The sequence below is a fragment of the Xyrauchen texanus genome, chromosome 35 (genome assembly GCF_025860055.1).
Source record: "Xyrauchen texanus isolate HMW12.3.18 chromosome 35, RBS_HiC_50CHRs, whole genome shotgun sequence".
In the NCBI taxonomy this organism is placed as follows: Eukaryota; Metazoa; Chordata; class Actinopteri; order Cypriniformes; family Catostomidae; genus Xyrauchen; species Xyrauchen texanus.
The window spans coordinates 11,731,979-11,752,104 of NC_068310.1; the positions used below are offsets into that span (position 1 = coordinate 11,731,979).

The window sequence follows — 20,126 nt, forward strand, 5'->3', positions numbered from 1 at the left end:
TATCTTAACACTATTCAGTCATATCTCTCTCCTAAGGGATGGAGGCCACAGGGATGGAGGTACATTGTATGTGTGCAGATGCGTGACATTATTCCGCGGATATTTGCGGGTGTGTGTTTTCTATGCCTGCGTGTAAAGTCAATTCAGCACTAACTCCCCTGTCTAACCTGGAAAAATAAATCCACTTTAGGTGTATAAGCTTTTAATATCAATGACAAAGCTAAAGTTACCTGATTTTAAACATCTTTTGCATCTATACCTAAAACCCTCTTTCAAAGCAAACTTGAATGAGACATTTCATTTTCTTTAACAGTTTAATGCTCGTCTGGGCTGTCAGTGTTCCCATAGGACAGCTAAAATAAACGTTTTCCTTACCCCTCGACAAGAAATATATCTTTCCAATGAGCCATTGTGTTCATCTTAATCTCACTCTCTTTGAATTTAATGTAGAGAGAAGTGAGTGCAGTGTGGTTGATATGGGATACCCCCTTTAGATTTTGCCTCTCTGGAGGATTATGTCATCACGCTGGGCCCCGAGGCCATTATAAATACCTCCAATGGCCCCTTTGTGGTCCATCAGACCAGGTCTACATGGTGTGGTCAGGATATGCTCTGTAACCTCTCCTGTGTCTTTTTGCTAGAATTAGCCCTGTAGATTTAGCCTTTAGCATCAATGTCCAGGTATTTCTGACAAAACCTTCAATTTTCTTGCATGCACACACACAACCACATCACTTCATGTTTCCTTAGCATTCTTGGTGTTGTGCTGACAAAAGAGAAACAACACTGGCAGAGAAGACCTGTGCACGGCTACATGTGCAACCGTTTACTTACGGGTTTCCCCACAGCCTCAGCTGACGGCTAGCTCTGCTAGGTGGATTTTTTGTTTATTTTTTGTGGCAGCTTCAACTCAACTAGCTAAAGTCAAACAGGATTTAAGTTTTAAAACAATAAGCTCAAAAGAACTTCCTTTAGCCATTTTGACTCAAAAGCTCCTCCAATTTTCATAAATCTCAATTGGATCTCATAAATCATTATGTGGGAGTTCCGCTCTGTAATGTTTTGGCGGGCGGTGTTTGCCGAATTTTTCGGCACCATGTTCTTCGTTTTCTTCGGGATGGGCGCAGCGCTTCGCTGGACCACCGGACCGTACCACATCTTCCACACTGCCCTCTGCTTCGGTTTTGCTGCGGCCACACTGATCCAATCCATTGGCCACATCAGCGGAGGACACATCAATCCGGCCGTCACCTTCGCTTACTTAATTGGCTCTCAGATGTCTCTGTTCCGTGCTTTCTTCTACATTTGCGCTCAGTGCCTGGGGGCACTGGCAGGAGCCGCAACCCTCTATGGAGTTACACCCAACAACATGAGAGGCACATTCGCACTCAACACGGTAAGTTTAGATAGCCCCAAGAAGATAATATTGCTCATTTAAATTGACGTGACTTTAAAAGTGTTACATAATTTAAATGAATGTAGACAAAACTTAGGTATTCTTACATCAATGGATTAATTACAGTAAAATGCAATTCTTTGCATGTCAAAATATCAAAACACACTATGAGTTTGACTTTTTTAGCAAAAGTGTTAAAAATCTAGATATGTGAAAAGTCTATTTAATGAATGAGATGCAAATCCTTATATATAGTGCTCAGCTCACATAACCTAGAACAGTCATAGTGCTGCATTAATGTGCCCTAATGGAAAGGGGTGCTGCAGTGTTTTAAGACTTTCTTTATACCTGTCTATGTGTTATCCTACAGCTGCAGCCAGGAATGAGTCTGGGCATGGCAACCACAGTGGAGGTGTTCCTCACCATGCAACTGGTGGTCTGCGTCTTTGCTGTCACAGATGAGCGAAGAAATGGACGCATGGGTTCTGCCGCTCTGTCCATTGGCTTTTCCGTCACCATGGGCCATCTAATGGGGGTGAGAAAGATGAGAAATTTTTTAGTATTACTATTAAAAGTTTGAAGAATTTTAAAATGTGCAGTACACCAAAAATAGACAGAAAACTTTACATATAGTACACGCAGATCCAAAGATTAAACCTCACCCTCATCATTCCAAACATATATATATATATATATATATATATATATATTATTTTTTTTTTTTTTTTTTTACTGTGGAAAACAAAAGGCAGTTTGTTAGAGAATGACAGCCTTGTTTACAATTCACTTTCATGGTATGACATTTTTTTTTAAGAATTTGAATGGTGACTTACACTTTTTGTGCTCCATGGAAAATAGGTCATTAGTTTTTGGATGAAACATCCTTTTAAATATCTCTTTTAACCAGATGTACTACACTGGAGCAGGTATGAACCCTGCCAGGTCTTTCGCTCCTGCTGTTATCATAAGGAATTTCATCAACCATTGGGTAAGGAACACAAATCAGGATTCAGTCATGAAAGAAATAATCGATCGTAATATTTCTTTACCTTTGGCTTTCTCCATGTTCTGTGACAGGTGTACTGGGTGGGGCCCATGATTGGTGGTGCTATGGGTGCAGTCCTGTATGATTTCATGCTGTTCCCCCGTATGCGGGGTCTCTCTGAACGACTAGCCACACTCAAGGGCAGCCGACCTCCTGAGAACCAGCAAGAGACTCGTGGCGATCCCTTTGAGCTCAAGACTCAAACACTATAAACCTGCAAAGAACCTGTGGACCGAAATCTGCCTCTACCTCACTGGACCATCTCACCTCCCCAACCAACGGATATAAAACATACTAGAAAAAAACATGTTACATTAAATAAAATCTGGGTGGGTGTGACTCACCAACAAGGGAAAATATCTACTAAACTACTGACAATAAAATCAGGGGATAGTTTATAAATGAAAATTCTGTCATCAATTTACTGACCTTATGTTGTTCTTGTTTCGTATGACTTTTTCATGGAACACCAAAGGTGACGTTGTAATGAATTCACTTTCATTACATTGGCGGCTAACATTCTGCCTAATAAAGTAATACTGGTTAGTAACAACATGAACAGTGGGTGAGTGAATGAAGACAGAATTTTCATTTTGGGCTGAACTATCCATTTAAAAAGGACATTAAGGGAAAATCAGTTACATTCTTGATATTCTGTGTAATATTCTAGGTTTGTTTCTATATGCTGATATGTTGTTGAAATGCAGGGCACAGGGCGGTGCTGTGGCAGTGGTCCAGGTGGGATATGGTCAGGGTTTTGATTGTGGTTGAGGTTGATTGTGAGGGGCTAGAACAGTTCATTTAGGCATGCTTTTCACTTTTCATCTGATTACACATTTTACGTTTTGTTATCTACAACAGAAGACGCACACGCATGCAACTTAACCAGGGGTTTTCACTTTTTATTTCTGTGTAAGAGTCCATGTGGGTGTGCAAGTGAGTGCGTCTTTTTGCGTGTGTGAAGGTCTTCAGGAGGACATGCTCTGGTATGTACATGTGCGTTAGTTTGTGAATGACCAAGTGTTTTTGGGAGTGTGTTGTGTTTGTTGACTGAGCATTTATTTTAGGTTTTATCATTACAGCTCACCTGTTTGTATATACTGATGTTTTTTTTTTTTTTTTTACGGGAATTGAAAACACCCCAAACTGTTTGCAATTATATTCCATTCTTTGACATACACAAAATCCACCCGTGGACTGATCGGTTTTAAAGACAGCTAGTCTTAACCACCAGTCTTTACAATTACTTCAAGTTTACAATGTCTGTGTTGCAATTCATTGCATTTTATTTGAGGACAACTTCCATGACTGGGCAAAAAAATTAAATAAAATTAAAAAAAAAGAATAGTAATACGTATAATATTTGAATGCAAATTAATTGGGGGGGGGTTGTGTCTCAGTCGCTGTACTTCCAGGTTCAATAAATGCTCTATCAAGGCGAAAATGCTTTACGTTGCAACCCACTCAATGTTCATTCTCAAAGAAGCTTCTCATTTCCTAAATTGTGCATCCTCGTATCGTCGCTCCTACATCTTCGAGCCCGTGACCTGGAAACCGATCAAAGTCTGCCATCATGAAGGATGTACCAATTCCGAATACTCTGGGAGGAGGAGAGAATCAATCCTTGTTGCTCAAACAACAGCATTTGTGGCATAATGTTTATTACCACAAAAAAAAATAAAAAATAAAAAATAAAATAAAATAAAAAACATCATTTCAAAAGCACAGCCACAAGATGTAAATTTATGTATTAAAATTAATTTAGTAAGATAAAATATCTTGCCAGCCTTATCTGTGTAAAGTTATCACACTGAAATCATGTATAACGTTTACATCTTGTGGCTACATTTTTTAAACAGGGTATTTTATTGTTTTTTATTTTACTCGCTGGGCCCCATTCACTTCCATTGGAAGTGCCTTACTGTAATCGTGATTTTTTTCTTTTATTAAATCAAAGTATTTTCTGTGGTAGTCAATGTTACAAATGCATTCCTTGGGGCCGTTGTTTCCAGTCATGCATGTACAGCCAGACAATATAAAAACAGAAATCTCTTTTAGAGTTCTATTATAATTTATACTTCTGTTGCTCAAATAACACTAAAAAAATTGTGTTTCTCAGGCAAGGTAATGCACGTGCATTAAAGGCTGGACCTTATTTTATGAAATTTGTGCAAGGCCATTTACAAACTGGTGTGTGAACCACTTCCGGTGTAAGTCAGTCCAGTTATTTTAGCGGTACAAAAATATTTAAATATGCTGCTTTATATTTCAGGCTGGTAATATATGTCAAGATATAATATGTCATTATAATATTAAATTGACTACACTTTGCGGTTGTAAAAGGCAGTTTCATTACACACTGGTACTATTGAAAATGTGAATAAATGAGTGCAAAGTGCCGAAACTGACAGTCCTCAAACAACTGGAACAAAAGACAAGCAGCTTCACACAGCACGCACAGGCTAACTTTTATGGCTTTTACAGCAACTCGTTTCACCTCAGCAAAATAATGAACACAAAATTCTCTCCTTTCTTATCCATGTAAATTTTCGAATCACTGGTATAGTCCATAGACATGTCAACCTCGCATTCAGCATGGATTAAAAACCATCACCTTCAGAAAATCATCCAACATGAACATAATTCTGCTCTACATCCTGTGGTTGCGTGACACATAATAAGCCCACACCACTACATTCTGGGGTTATTTCTCCTCTGGTTATTTACCTTGGGGCTAATGCCAATAGAACTCTCACACTCACCGGAAATACGACCGCTTACTTATTTTGGAGTTCAGAAATTAAGTGCATTGTTTTAGAGAGATTGCTCTCAGTGCATCACAGTTATGCAACACATCCACCTTACCTGAGGACATGACTAAATCGACATGTAATGCTTAATGTACACTCACCTAAAGGATTATTAGGAACACCATACTAATACTGTGTCTGACCTCCTTTCGCCTTCAGAACTGCCTTAATTCTACATGGCATTGATTCAACAAGGTGCTGAAAGCATTCTTTAGAAATGTTGGCCCATATTGATAGGATAGCATCTTGCAGTTGATGGAGATTTGTGGGATGCACATCCAGGGCACGAAGCTCCCGTTCCACCACATCCCAATAGAGCATCTTTGGGTTGAGATCTGGTGACTGTGGGGGCCATTTTAGTACAGTGAACTCATTGTCATGTTCAAGAAACCAATTTGAAATGATTCGAGCTTTGTGACATGGTGCATAATACTGCTGGAAGTAGCCATCAGAGGATGGGTATATGGTGGCCATAAAGGGGTGGACATGGTCAGAAACAATGCTCAGGTAGGCCGTGGAATTTAAACGATGCCCAATTGGCACTAAGGGGCCTAAAGTGTGCCAAGAAAACATCCCCCACACCATTACACCACCACCACCAGCCTGCACAGTGGTAACAAGGCATGATGGATCCATGTTCTCATTCTGTTTATGCCAAATTCTGACTCTACCATCTGAATGTCTCAACAGAAATCGAGACTCATCAGACCAGGCAACATTTTTCCAGTCTTCAACTGTCCAATTTTGGTGAGCTCTTGCAAATTGTAGCCTCTTTTTCCTATTTGTAGTGGAGATGAGTGGTACCCGGTGGGGTCTTCTGCTGTTGTAGCCCATCCGCCTCAAGGTTGTGCGTGTTGTGGCTTCACAAATGCTTTGCTGCATACCTCGGTTGTAACGAGTGGTTATTTTAGGCAAAGTTGCTCTTCTATCAGCTTGAATCAGTTGGCCCATTCTCCTCTGACCTCTAGCATCAACAAGGCATTTTCAGCCCACAGGACTGCCGCATACTGGATGTTTTTCCTTTTCACACCATTCTTTGTAAACCCTAGAAATGGTTGTGCGTGAAAATCCCAGTAACTGAGCAGATTGTGAAATACTCAGACCGGCCCGTCTGGCACCAACAACCATGCCACGCTCAAAATTGCTTAAATCACCTTTCTTTCCCATTCTGACATTCAGTTTGGAGTTCAGGAGATTGTCTTGACCAGGACCACACCCCTAAATGCATTGAAGCAACTGCCATGTGATTGGTTGATTAGATAATTGCATTAATGACAAATTGAACAGGTGTTCCTAATAATCCTTTAGGTGAGTGTATATGCACATAACTCCATAACCTTGTTAATAATAAATCCAGTACAAAATACTAACTCTCATCTATAATAGTTATTTACATGCATTTTCTAAGACCGTTGTGAATTAATTTGCCACTATTATTTATTTTTAAATCCACACCATCACTGATCTCAATCTGAATACTGTCTGGATACACAAGATACCTACAGTTCCAATCAATGTCAAACAAGATATAATTACTTGATGTAAGACAACAATATAATTCTTCAATTTGTATCGTGACATGGAAGATCAAAGAGAGTCCATGCTGTGTCCCATCCCATCTGGTATTCCTCCAGTGATTGCTGGACTAGAACTTTCTCCGCTGTTAGTCAAAAAGACATGCGCTTGAAGCAATACTTTATTATATTTTTAAGAACAGACAAAAGAAAAGCAAATCAATGATCATGTCTGATTCGCTGTTTGTTCAGAGGCGTGGAACGGAACACTGTCTCATGAGCAAGCGCATATAAAGTGTTATCACTCCTTTTTCTCAGTTTCATTTAACTGAAAACTGTTTGCAAGAATAATATAGTCTATGAGAATGCTGCAAATGATCTCCGATCATCTCGGGAGTTTCGCTTTATTTCCACGGAGCAGTTCACTCTTACACATTGTGAATGTGACTCTGCAGGTTCAGTAATATATACAGGTATCTTTGAATTAAAGAAAAAAAGACGAAAGAGATTAAATCAAAGTAATACAAGATACATTCACCTTGACCCTACATTTTTTTGTTCCATTTTCTTTTTAGGCAGCATTAACTGGATTACCAAAACACAATACAAACACATTCGTTAAAAACACATTTGGCAGCATTTTTTGGGAACACAAAGGAATTTAATAGGCTTATTTATTATTATGATTATTATAATAATATTTACATTTAGAATTGTCTTTATTTGCACCCATTGCCGCATACTGATACTTGCGTGATGGCAACTGGGGTCGTTGGAAATGGTAAATTTTGGGATTTGGGGAGGTGGTAATATAATAAAAATCTTATATCACTTCATTATCTTAATTGATTTTTTGTTTAGTTTAAAGTGCAATTTGAATTTAGAAATGTCTAATAAGTTTTTCGTGTTCCAATAAATTACATTAAAAAAAAAAAAGACAAAAAAAGAATAATTCACTTACCTTGGGGGTTCACATATACTTGGATGTCGCGATATTTTAAATGCAATTATAACAAACACTCAAACAAAGTTACATTTTTCATGAACAATTGTAAAATGAATTTTATGGAGACACGCACGAACACGTGTACTCAGTTCATATTGCAACATGTTACCTATGAATTTTTGCACATTTGTATTTGAGTAGTCTATGGGCAATATAAACATTTTATAGAAAAAAAAAAAGAAATAGTAATACTAAATTATTAGATTGTGGTATGGCTCTTTCGAAAAAATACAAAAATCAACCAAAAATTTAAAATTGGCTCCTTCGTGAAAAAAGGTTCCAGACCACTTATCTATACAGATGCGCTCCTACTTTGTCAACTGCTGGCTGATCTCATGTGCTGCATTCTTCATCTCTCCAAGACACTCCGCTGATGCCTCACAGTCGGTGGAAATTTCCTGCGTATACTGTTGCAAGACACGCTCACTCAGATTAAGATATCCAACTGCTTTGTCTGTGCAAGACCAAAAAAAAAATAAAATAAAAAAAAACTGGTTCAAAAGTACATTACTGTGAATCGAGAATCAAATTGCTGACGGTGTGAAGTGTTTCATCTGCTAAACACCTACATAAATTTTTAAATAAAAAAACAAATCCCACAGATATCAGCTGAATGTATCTTTTACATCAGAGAGAGAAATATCTTAGACGCATAGCAGATGAGCAAACAATGTTAACACATACATCACATAGACGTCAGCATGACGCACGTGTGCCATATTTGACATTTTGACAATAACATCAGGTTTCAATTGAACAAGTTACTTACACTGCAGTCAAAATAAAGGCAAAGGCATAACTTTAGAAGCATCACAATATTTGAGCATAGTACACATTTCCAGCAGTTCTTTTCACTTTTGCCAAAAGAACCTGGAAGTGCAGGAGCAGAGTGTTTGTATTTATTAACTTAATCTATTGAAAGACATGGCTAGTCATAATTCAATGTGGCAGCCACAGAGTAAAACTGACTTTTCTACATCTGAAATGGCTAGCTTGTTTGTAATGAGAGTGTGCATCATTTTAAACATTTGTCAGAACAAGCACTGTTAATTTCTTTAGGTGTAAAACTTAAAGTGGGAAAAATACTTCAAATTCCTTTTCAAATTTGTGCCACTCTGCAGAGTGCAAGGAGCTGCATGAGGGAAAAATCAAGTCTCTAAAATACATATGGTCAATTCAATGAGAGCATGCAACTGAAATGCTTCCATTTTTCAGGTTTTGTACAAAGAACAAACACACCCAAGAACTGCCCCATGTCTTCTCCAATGTGCACATTCTTCACAGGCAGCATGTGCTGTGGCAAAAGACTCATACTCTTCTGAAAACTTGTTTGCTGCGGCAGCAACAGGTCCTAAAGCCTCAATCTAAATTTTTTTTTAAAGGGAACTCAAATACGAGACATGTTAAGATGTTGATTTAAAAATAAATACATAGTCAAATATGTAAAGATTACCTGTAAATCAAGTAAATTGTTGATTTGTTTCTGCTTTTCCAGAAGCATATACTGTCGTGTCTTGCGATTCACTTGTGCGCGCAACTGCCACTCCTTCTCCATAACAGTCAGAATATTCTTCTCTGCCACCTCTCTCAATTTCTGAGTATTATGCTCAATCTAAATAACATAAAAAAGCACAACTAAATGAAGGACTTCTAATTACTGCCAACACGTTGGTAGACAAGTAGATAAAAGCTGTAACGTGAGACCTTAGCAGTGAGGAAGGCCAACAATAAGGTTTCCATTGCCAGGTTCATTTCATAAGTTTTGGAGTCCCCTGTGCTTGGCAGCATAAATTTATCTGAAATATACTGACCTGTTATACTAGTAGTTCTGGTGAAAAAAGCCATAATGTCCAAGACTACATGAGAAACAAACATTTGATGATGGATACTTTAAAATCTGGATATATGCAGTGGCCATCCAACACAGTCGACTGCATGATGATATTTTGCCCCAACTTTAAGGATTCTACAATGCTGGTCATCACTGTTGGAAGACATTGTGTGCTTAATGCCACATTCTTCAGATTAGTTGGGTATTACAAAAGACTGTAACAACCAAATGACCTTGCTGAAGTGGAAAAAGTGGAACGTGCTCTGCAAGGGCCATAAACCATTGCTATGCCTTTAAATAAGCACTATATGAAGGCAAAAGTAATCGAAATCTATAAACGGCTGAAAAATATCCATTACTGAGAACACCGATCTAGTCCGACAAAACTGCTGAAATGGAGGTATAACAACATGGCCACACACTCACAGGTAAAGATAACATCTGCCAGTGTGCTCAGTGTACGTCTTGACTGTATGCCTTCTCTAAGCTTCTGTGTGCTGCTGACTCTGGGTGAGGAAGGTCTGGGTGGCACCAGCGTTGAGTGCTGCGGCACACCATTCTATAGACAACACAAATTGAAACATCAACCCTGTTGAGTATTATAATGAAATTACTAAGAAGAGACAGCAACACAGAAGTCCAGTAACATCACTATGAACACATAACTTACAATCTAGTCCCATTATAATGCAGCCAGTTACCTTTGCATGGACCTTCGGTTCAGTTTGCATGTTCCGGGACTTCACAATTGTGCCAGAGGCTAAAAAAATAAATAAATGAAAGCTTTAGGATAAATTCCAGCAGTGAATAAACGGAGGTCATTAGTCATGATTACATGCGCTCACTTTTGGTTTTCCTCCTTGCACTGCTGTCATTCCCACTGTTGACTTCATTGTCGGTGGTAGAACTAAGAAAAAAAGGAGGCCCTTTTAATACCAATGTACTTTGAAACTGAATCTTAAACAGGTAGACATCATTAACTACTTGAGGAATCTTATTGTGATCATCTAAACGAGTTTAACTTATGAAATGAATACAAGTCTTTTATTTGCCTTATCTATTTTAATTGATAATTGCATTTTACCTTGCCATGTTTATCTTACTCACACAAACACCCATCATTTCCATCTTGTTTAATGTTAAACGAAGTAAAATGTACAAGTTTATTGTTCTCTCCTGAATTACAGAAGACTCAGCCACAATGCAGAAACATTAACACATCAGTTGATTCAACATATGCCACAAAACCAGTATGCACACGCGATAAATACAAGAGTGTGGTGCTTTATCTATGGCAAATAGAAATGGACGATATGCATTCAAAGACACTGAATTGAAAACACTGCGTTTAGGTTGACAACACTGAACAAACTAATTAAAGAAAAGAACTGAAGTTTAACTAAAAGATTAACACTAGCTATATTCTTACTTCTTTGAGTACCCTAAAGATGTTTTATCTACTTTCCGCACAGCTGTAAGCTTTTTGAATGCCATGTTTGTTTACAAATTTATGATTTGAGCCCCTCCACAATTAATATGAGAATTTTTGCGGTTGTTTTCTTCCTCTGTGCTTGACGTGCTTTTATGGAGGCCCAAACCTGCAAAAATAATAAATAAATAAATAAATAAATGTAATCGTGCTGGACTTTATACTTCGGTTTAAACAAGGACTTTTATTTTGATACTTATTTTTGTGTTTTCCTTAGTTTTCCTATGGCTTCCTGTTTAAAAGAGGAAGTAGGCCATATTTCTTCTGTGCTTGAGTTGTGCAAGGTGCTCCATGTGGTTGCCGACATCCAGCTTCATCTTGCCTATCAAAGCCCTTTGCAATGCAGTATCTGTAAGTGACTGTTTGATTTTGTTTAGTGAGCATTATGTGTACTTTTATTGTTGTGCTATGTAATGTAGCATTTAATTCAGCATGTTTGTTACTTTTTTCTACTCAGGTTTACAAAGTATTAATGCTGTTTACAACTGTATTGTTGTTGGTTATTTGCCTTGTGTGTTTGAGTGTGCTCATTTTGATGATTTCTCTAATTTGTGAAATTCATGCTTGTGTATTTTCTCTTCTTTGTAGTTTCACACTTTTCATGATTAAACTACATAAATTGCACCTTCGTGGAGTTTACTGTGGAAGTGTTTAGCGACTGGATAGCTGGATTAATTAAAACAGTGAGGCCAGTGACAGTGAAAAGATAAGCAGCGAATTGGAAAGATGGATGGATTCCCTGTCTAACAACTGCATCTATCAGAGAGATAAAAGAATATCTCTGTTTGTAAGCCTGCACAAAGATCATGTCTTCAAGAGAATCTAAATCATCACTGCGCCATCGCATGCACAAAGAAAATGATGATGCTTGCTCAAGTTCTCAATTTTCTATCTCATCAAGAAGTTCTACGGCCAGTTTAGCCATCACGAAAGCTCGTGCAAGAGCAGAGGCAGCCAAAGCAAGAGCGGCTCATGCAAAGGAAGAAATTGAGATTAAAGTGGAACAAGCCCGACTTCAAGCAATACTAGAGGCACTGCAGGAAGAGAAAGAGAGAGATGCGGCCATAGCAGAAGCAGAGATTCTAGCAGCAGCCTTCACAGAAGTAGACCATGTATCAGCATCAGAGTTTTCCAAAGAGATCAGTTTCCAACGCACTGCAGACTATGCAAGACAGCAAGCTTCTAGCCGTAATTTACAATGTAGTCCTGAGCGTATGTCAGACACTTACAGCCTGGCCAAATACATTGCACGCAGTCAGTTGGTAACTTTTGGACTGAATTCTTTTGATGATAAACCTGTGAATTATTGGGCTTGGCGATCATCTTTTAAAAGTACCATTGCAGACCTTGACCTTAAGCCAGAGGAAGAGATGGATTTGCTCATCAAATATCTCGGAAGAGAATCATCTGAACATGTACGAAGAATAAAATCAGTTAATATTAGGCACCCCTTTGAAGGTCTACAAATGGCTTGGGAGAGGCTAGAGGAAATGTATGGTTCAGCAGAGACAATTGAAAGGGCTCTCTTCTCCAAATTGGAAAGCTTCCCTAAAATATCAGGTAAAGATCTCTATAGGCTGCGTGATCTTGGAGACCTGCTTGCAGAGCTAGAGGCAGCCAAGCTGGATGGCTATCTTCCTGGGTTGTCTTACCTTGACACTGCTCATGGTGTGAGCCCGATTGTAGTAAAACTTCCTTATGGTATCCAAGAAAAATGGATATCGTATGGATCGAAGTACAAGAGAGAACATTATGTGGCCTTCCCACCATTTTCTGTGTTTGCTGACTTTATTCGTTCAGAATAAAGAACAAGAACAGATCCCAGCTTTGCCATTTTTCCTTCAGTGCCACTACAAGAAAAAAGAGAAAGATCAGATAAATTCAGGCAAGCTTCTATAGCTGTTCATAAAACCCAAGTTAACATGTCTGAAACAAGAGATGCTACAGACAGGATACAGATTGTTGATCCTCAACGATATTGTCTCATTCATGATAAGCCTCATCCACTAATAAGATGCAGAGGCTTTAGAGCAAAAAGTCTGGAGGATCGCAAACAGTTTCTTAAAGAACATTCAGTATGCTTCAGGTGCTGCTCTTCTGTAGATCACATGGCAAAAAACTGCAAAGCTGAAATCCATTGCACTGAATGTGATAGTGATCGTCATGTGTCAGCTCTACATCCTGGTCCAGCACCTTGGAGGAAAACCATCTCTCCTGTCTTAGAAGATGAAGAGGAAGATGAATTTACCAACCAAGAGGTAACCTCAAAGTGTACTGAAGTGTGTGGAGCTGGAAAGAGTGCCAGAGCATGTTCCAAGATTTGTTTGGTTAATGTCTATCCTGTCGGTAACAAAACCGAATCCAGAAGAATGTATGCAATTCTTGATGAACAGAGCAACCGCTCATTAGCAAGAACAGAATTCTTTGAAGAGTTTCAAATCAAAGGATCTTCTTTTCCGTATTCACTTAAGACATGTGCTGGATTAAAAGAGACAACAGGAAGGAGAGCAAGTGGCTACATTGTGGAATCATTGGATAAGAGTGTAAGCCTTCATCTTCCTACACTGCTAGAGTGCAATCAGATTCCTAACATTCGTTCTGAAATTCCTTCCCCAGATGCAGCACGTCATTTCAGTCACCTGAGGGATATTGCTCATAAAATACCGTCCCTAGACCCAGATGCTAACATCCTTCTCCTCCTTGGTAGGGACCTCATTAGGGTCCACAAGGTCCGTCAACCGATTTTTTTATTTGCTCAAAAGTTAGATCTTGGATGGGTAGTTATAGGAGACGTATGTCTTGGAGGTGCTCATCGACCTGCTCGTAGATGTTTTTAAGACCTCCATACTTGAAAGTGGTCGCCCCAGTTTACTCTGGCCTTGTGAAAGTCAGTTCCATGTAAAAGAGCAGTATGGCACAAAATTTCAGTTTCAAGCTCATCTTGCATCAAAAAGTGTAAGTGCTTTAGCAACATGTGCAAGCGAGAAGCTAGGCCAATCGATCTTTGTTCGTACATCCAGAGATCACAAGCTTGCACTGTCAGTGGACGATGACAGGTTTCTATGCATAATGGACAAAGAGTTCTACCAAGATGAATCCAATGGCTGGGTGGCTCCTTTGCCATTTCAGGTTCCCAGAAGAAGGCTTCCAAATAACAGAAAGTATGCTTACAGCCGTCTTTCCTCACTTCATCATACTTTGGACAAACGTCCTCAAATGAAAGCTCATTTTCTTGAGTTTATGGAGAACATGTTCTCTAAAGGACATGCAGAAATTGCTCCCCCACTCAAGAAAGACCAAGAATGCTGGTATCTGCCATTGTTTGGTGTTTATCATCCGAAGAAGCCAAGCAAGATCCGTGTGGTCTTCGATTCTAGTGCACCTTATGATGGAGTCTCATTGAATGATATCCTACTTAAGGGGCCAGATCTCAACAATACCCTCCTGGGAGTGTTGCTAAGATTTCGTAGGGAGCCAGTGGCGATCACCGCTGACATTCAGCATATGTTGCACTGTTTTTTAGTCAGAAAGGATCACAGAGATTTCCTGCGCTTTCTCTGGTATCAAGACAATGACCCTGGTAAAGAAATAGTGGAATACAGAATGTGTGTACATGTGTTTGGCAATCGTCCTTCTCCTGCTGTTGCCATATATGGTTTGCATAGAGTGGCCAAGGAGGAAGAAAAGAACTTCGACAGTGAAGTTAAAGAGTTTGTTGAACATGATTTCTATGTTGATGATGCTCTGAAATCCTTCCCAAATGAAATCGCAGCAATTAGTGCTCTGAAGCAAACTCAAGACATGCTTGCAGTAGCAAACCTTAGGCTACATAAAATAATCTCCAATCGACCTGCAGTGATTGAGGCATTTCACTCTGAAGATCGGGCTGTGGATATCAAGGATGTTGACCTCTTTTTTTGAAGATACTCCAGTCCAGCGTAGCCTAGGAGTGTCATGGAATTTAGCATCAGACACATTTACTTTCCAAGCTATTGACGATAAGAAGCCATTCACCCGGCGAGGTGTACTGTCAACTGTAAACAGCTTATATGATCCTTATGGTTTCATTGCTCCTGTTACCATCAAAGGCAGGCTGTTGCTTCGGGAACTCTCAAAGCAAACTGAAAACTGGGATTCTCCATTACCTGATGACTTAAAGCCAGAAAGGATCAGATGGAGGAATTCCTTACAAAACCTGCAAGATTTAAAGATACAACGAACTTACTCATCTTTTCCTACTTCAGAGGTTCAGACAAGGGAATTGTGTATATTTGCAGATGCATCCGTGAAAGCTGTTGCAGCAGTAGCTTATCTGCGATCCACATCTCAAAATGGCCAAGCAGATACTGGTTTTGTGTTTGGAAAGACAAAGTTGGCACCACAGCCAGATCTGGCCGTTCCAAGATTAGAACTCTGTGCAGCAGTTCTGGCAGTTGAGATCGCAGACATGGTTGTAGAAGAAATAGGCTTGCAGTTCAATAATATCCAGTTCTACACAGATAGTAAAGTTGTTCTTGGGTATATTTATAATCGAACAAAACGCTTTTATGTGTATGTGCACAACAGAATCCAACGAATTCTTCAGTCATCTACTCCTAGTCAATGGAGCTATGTTCCATCAGATGCCAATCCTGCAGATCATGGGTCTAGATCTGTATCAGCTGATTATCTCAGTAGTACAACTTGGCTTACAGGGCCAGATTTCTTTCAGAACACTCCATCCTTAAATGCCTTGCTTCAAGAGAACTATGACCTTGTTGATCTTGAGGTAGATCCAGAAATCCGACCACAAGTGATTTCATGTTTAACTGCAGTGCCTGCTCAGTTCCTGACTCCTGAGCGTTTTGAACGCTTCTCCAGCTTGAATAAGCTAATCAGAGCGATCGCTCATTTAAGCCACATCTCCCAGTCATTCTCCCATTTAACGAAAGAGCCAAGATGTAGTGGATGGCATCTTTGTAGTAACAGTCCCACAAATGAGGAGTTGGAAAAAGCCAGGATTGTTATCCTAAAGAGCGTTCAAAATGTAGCCTTTTCTGAAGAGCTAAGTGATATAAAAGCAGGATGCAATCTCTCACCTAAAAGTAGTATACGGAAACTTCATCCTATTCTGGATGACAAAGGTCTTCTGCGCGTTGGAGGCCGTATTGCTCAGGCAGGTCTTGAGAAGGAAGAATCCAATCCTGTGATTATTCCTGGTAAACATCACGTAGCAACCTTGCTTGTTCGACATTACCATCAAGCAGTCAAACATCAAGGAAGGCATTTTACTGAGGGACCAATACGAGCAGCAGGGTATTGGCTGATGAGTGCCAAAAGATGCATTGGAAGTCTGCTTAACAAGTGTGTGACATGTAGAAAGCTTCGCCATCCTACAGAGCTCCAACTGATGGCAGATTTGCCAGCAGAAAGACTTCAAGTGGTTCCACCTTTCACATATGTGGGAGTCGATGTATTTGGACCATGGCAGGTTGTTTCTCGCCGCACCAGAGGAGGCTGCTCCAATTCCAAAAGATGGGCAATCATTTTCTCATGTATGTGCACAAGAGCAGTGCACATTGAAGTTGTAGAGACATTGAGCTCAAGCGGATTCATCAATGCTCTGAGACGTTTTTTTGCAATAAGGGGACCTGCTAAGCAGATACGCTCTGATTGTGGCACAAACTTTATTGGAGCAGTGCAGGAGCTTAAGATGAATAAAGAAACTTCAGGCTCTGATCTTCAGAAGTATCTACAAGAACATGCTTGTACATGGATATTCAACGCTCCCCATGCGTCACATATGGGAGGTGCTTGGGAAAGGATGGTGGGTATAGCCTGACGTATTCTTGACTGTATGTTGCTTGAAGGAAAGTCCCTGCATCTCACACACGTCGTTCTGGTAACCCTCATGGCTGAAGTGTCCGCTATCATTAATGCACGCCCTCTCGTGCCAGTATCTTCAGATCCTGAAGTTCCTTTAATACTCACCCCTGCTATTCTGTTGACCCAGAAAACCTGTTCGATCCCTCCGCCACTTGGTGAGTTTACAGATAAAGATCTTTTCAAGGCTGAGTGGAAAAGAGTTCAAAATCTTGCAGAAACATTTTGGACAAGATGGCGCCGTGAGTATCTTGCCACTCTACAGAGTAGGCAGAAGTGGCAAGACAAGAAGCCTTGTCTCAAGGAAGGAGACATTGTGTTGATGAAGGATAGCCAAGTCAAGAGAAATCAGTGGCCTATGGCTATCATTGCAAAAACACTGCCTAGTAAAGATGGTCTTGTGAGGAAAGTGGAGTTGAAATTCATTAGAGAAGGTGTGCAGAAAAACTTTATTCACCCTATATCAGAAGTGGTTCTGCTTTACTCCCCCTAAGATATTAGGAGTAAAAAAGCTAAAGTGAGGTATTTACATACCCCAGGCGGGGAGTGTGCTGGACTTTAAACTTCGGTTTAAACGAGGACTTTTATTTTTATACTTATTTTTGAGTTTTCCTTAGTTTTCCTATGGCTTCCTGTTTAAAAGAGGAAGTAGGCCATATTTCTTCTGTGCTTGAGTTGTGCAAGGTGCTCCATGTGGTTGCCGACATCCAGCTTCATCTTGCCTTATCAAAGCCCTTTGCAATGCAGTATCTGTAAGTGACTGTTTGATTTTGTTTAGTGAGCATTATGTGTACTTTTATTGTTGTGCTATGTAATGTAGCATTTAATTCAGCATGTTTGTTACTTTTTTCTACTCAGGTTTACAAAGTATTAATGCTGTTTACAACTGTATTGTTGTTGGTTATTTGCCTTGTGTGTTTGAGTGTGCTCATTTTGATGATTTCTCTAATTTGTGAAATTCATGCTTGTGTATTTTCTCTTCTTTGTAGTTTCACACTTTTCATGATTAAACTACATAAATTGCACCTTCATGGAGTTTACTGTGGAAGTGTTTAGCGACTGGATAGCTGGATTAATTAAAACAGTGAGGCCAGTGACAGTAATAATAAAAAATAAAAAAGGAATAAATGTCTTGATAAAACAAATATAATTCGTTTTTAATTAAATGTATTCCTGAATTTATTATTGTATGACTTTATTCCTTTATTATTTTCTATATTTATTGTTTTTTATTTTTTATTTATGTGTTCATTTATTTTTTTTATATATTTATTTATTCCCACATATATTTATTTCTATATTTATATATTCCCATATATATTTATACATGTATTTATTTTTACTTTTCTGTGAGCAACATGGAAATGAGGGAGGCGGTTCTTGCGTAGCTCCAGTGCATCATTGGTTGAGAGCTCAATAGTACTTATTGAAAGCAAATAAGATGGACATCCCAACTTGGCACACCCTGACTCGCACAGATTTTGAATATGCAGGGAAGCGTTTTGCAGAGACTCTAACAATCCAGGATGTGCTTCGACATTCATACTGGCATACAGCTCCCCTAAACCATCAATAAGCACCTCTACTCTAAATGAAACGTAGTCATTTGATGCGTGGTTATCGACTTAATTCGCTATGTTGCACAATTCTCTGGATATATGTGAAGCGTCAGCTATAGATTTTATTTATTGCAGAACTTATATATACATACATACATACATACATACACACACACATAAACGATCAGGGAAATGAAGCATGGTTGTATCTTTTATAATGATCAATCATAACAACAGAAAACAATATTATGGATTTGCGGACATCAAAAGATGAAGTTATATACACAGAAAAAAAGAGAAAAGGACAAGGTTAAATCATATAATTTATGAAACTTGCTCATTTTGTGGTTTTGTTGAAGAAACAGCTCCCCATTTATTTTGAGATTGTAGTATAACCAATACATCTTGGATTGACTTAAGCTCTTATGTTTTTTGCCCCACAAATAGCTATAATTTACACAATATGGCTATAACCTAACGTCACATCAAAACAATTCAAGAGTAATCTAGCACACGCTTCAATCTACGATAAACCAATGTTAAGCAGGACCCGCCCACATAATTATCATACAAGAGACATGTAAGAACATGTAAGAATAAATATAAAAATAAATACAAGTGGGAATATTTAAATATGGAAATAAATACAGGTGGGAATAAATAAATATAAAAATAAATGAATGCATAAATAAATAAATAATAATAATAATTAAAAAAAATGAAAGAATAAAAAAAGTTTTAAAAAATAAAAAGAGAAAATAAATAAAGGAAAAAAGCCTACAAAAAATAAAATTCAGGAATAACTTTCATTAAAAACGAATTATATATTATTTTATGAAGACATGTATTCCTTTATTTATTTTCTTATTATAACATTTATTTATTTATGTATTTATTTATGTATTTATTATTTTTGCAGGTTTTGTCCTCCATACGTCAGCTGACATGAGTTGCGTTAAGCGCCCTCAGCTGGACAGGATTTTAATTAAAATAAATAAATAATCCAAGTTAGTTTTCTCTCAATCCAACTTTCAATATATATATATATTATCTACTGTAATTAATCACTTAATTATAATAAACTTCCTGTTGAAACGCTGTTGAAATATATATAGATGGGTCTACAATAATACACTGTTTAACTATAAGTGTAACAAACATGTTAGGCCTATATGCAAGAAAGACAAATTAGCTCAGTATAGACAGGACCAGTGTTGGTAAGTTACTCTAAAAAAGTAATTACTTACTACTAATTGCATTTTCTACAGTGTAATTAGATTACTGTAATAATTACTCTGCCTGAAAAGCAATTGCATTACTCATCACTTTCTAAAACCCTGATCAACCTCGACCAGATAAAAATACAAGGATAGACATTAAATTGTTCTTTTAATTATTTCAAATAAATCATATAAAATCAAATAAATTATTCATGAACTGGCCACATAATTTAAGGGGGCAGCTTTAAATGAGAAAACATATACTTTAACATTAGACGTTAAATCTAGATTTTGAATTAACTTTTGTTTTATATAGAATAGTTATATAGTCTATACAGTATTTAACACAATTACATCAGAGGTAACTGTAATTAAATCACTGATAAATTAAGAT

At 38.3% G+C, this 20,126-nt stretch overlaps 1 protein-coding gene and 1 pseudogene across 1 annotated transcript; one reads left to right on the plus strand and one right to left on the minus strand.

The window, feature by feature from the left end:
* The first annotated feature begins 590 nt into the window (after positions 1 to 590).
* Positions 591 to 3,824, plus strand: LOC127629006 (lens fiber major intrinsic protein-like). The gene is made up of 4 exons (XM_052106013.1): positions 591 to 1,396; positions 1,767 to 1,931; positions 2,304 to 2,384; positions 2,474 to 3,824. The coding sequence occupies exons 1-4, from the start codon at positions 1,037 to 1,039 to the stop codon at positions 2,651 to 2,653; spliced, it is 786 nt and encodes a 261-aa protein (XP_051961973.1). The 5' UTR covers positions 591 to 1,036; the 3' UTR covers positions 2,654 to 3,824.
* A 2,989-nt stretch (positions 3,825 to 6,813) lies between these two features.
* Positions 6,814 to 11,096, minus strand: LOC127628537 (HAUS augmin-like complex subunit 8; annotated as a pseudogene).
* Positions 11,097 to 20,126: the final 9,030 nt, after the last annotated feature.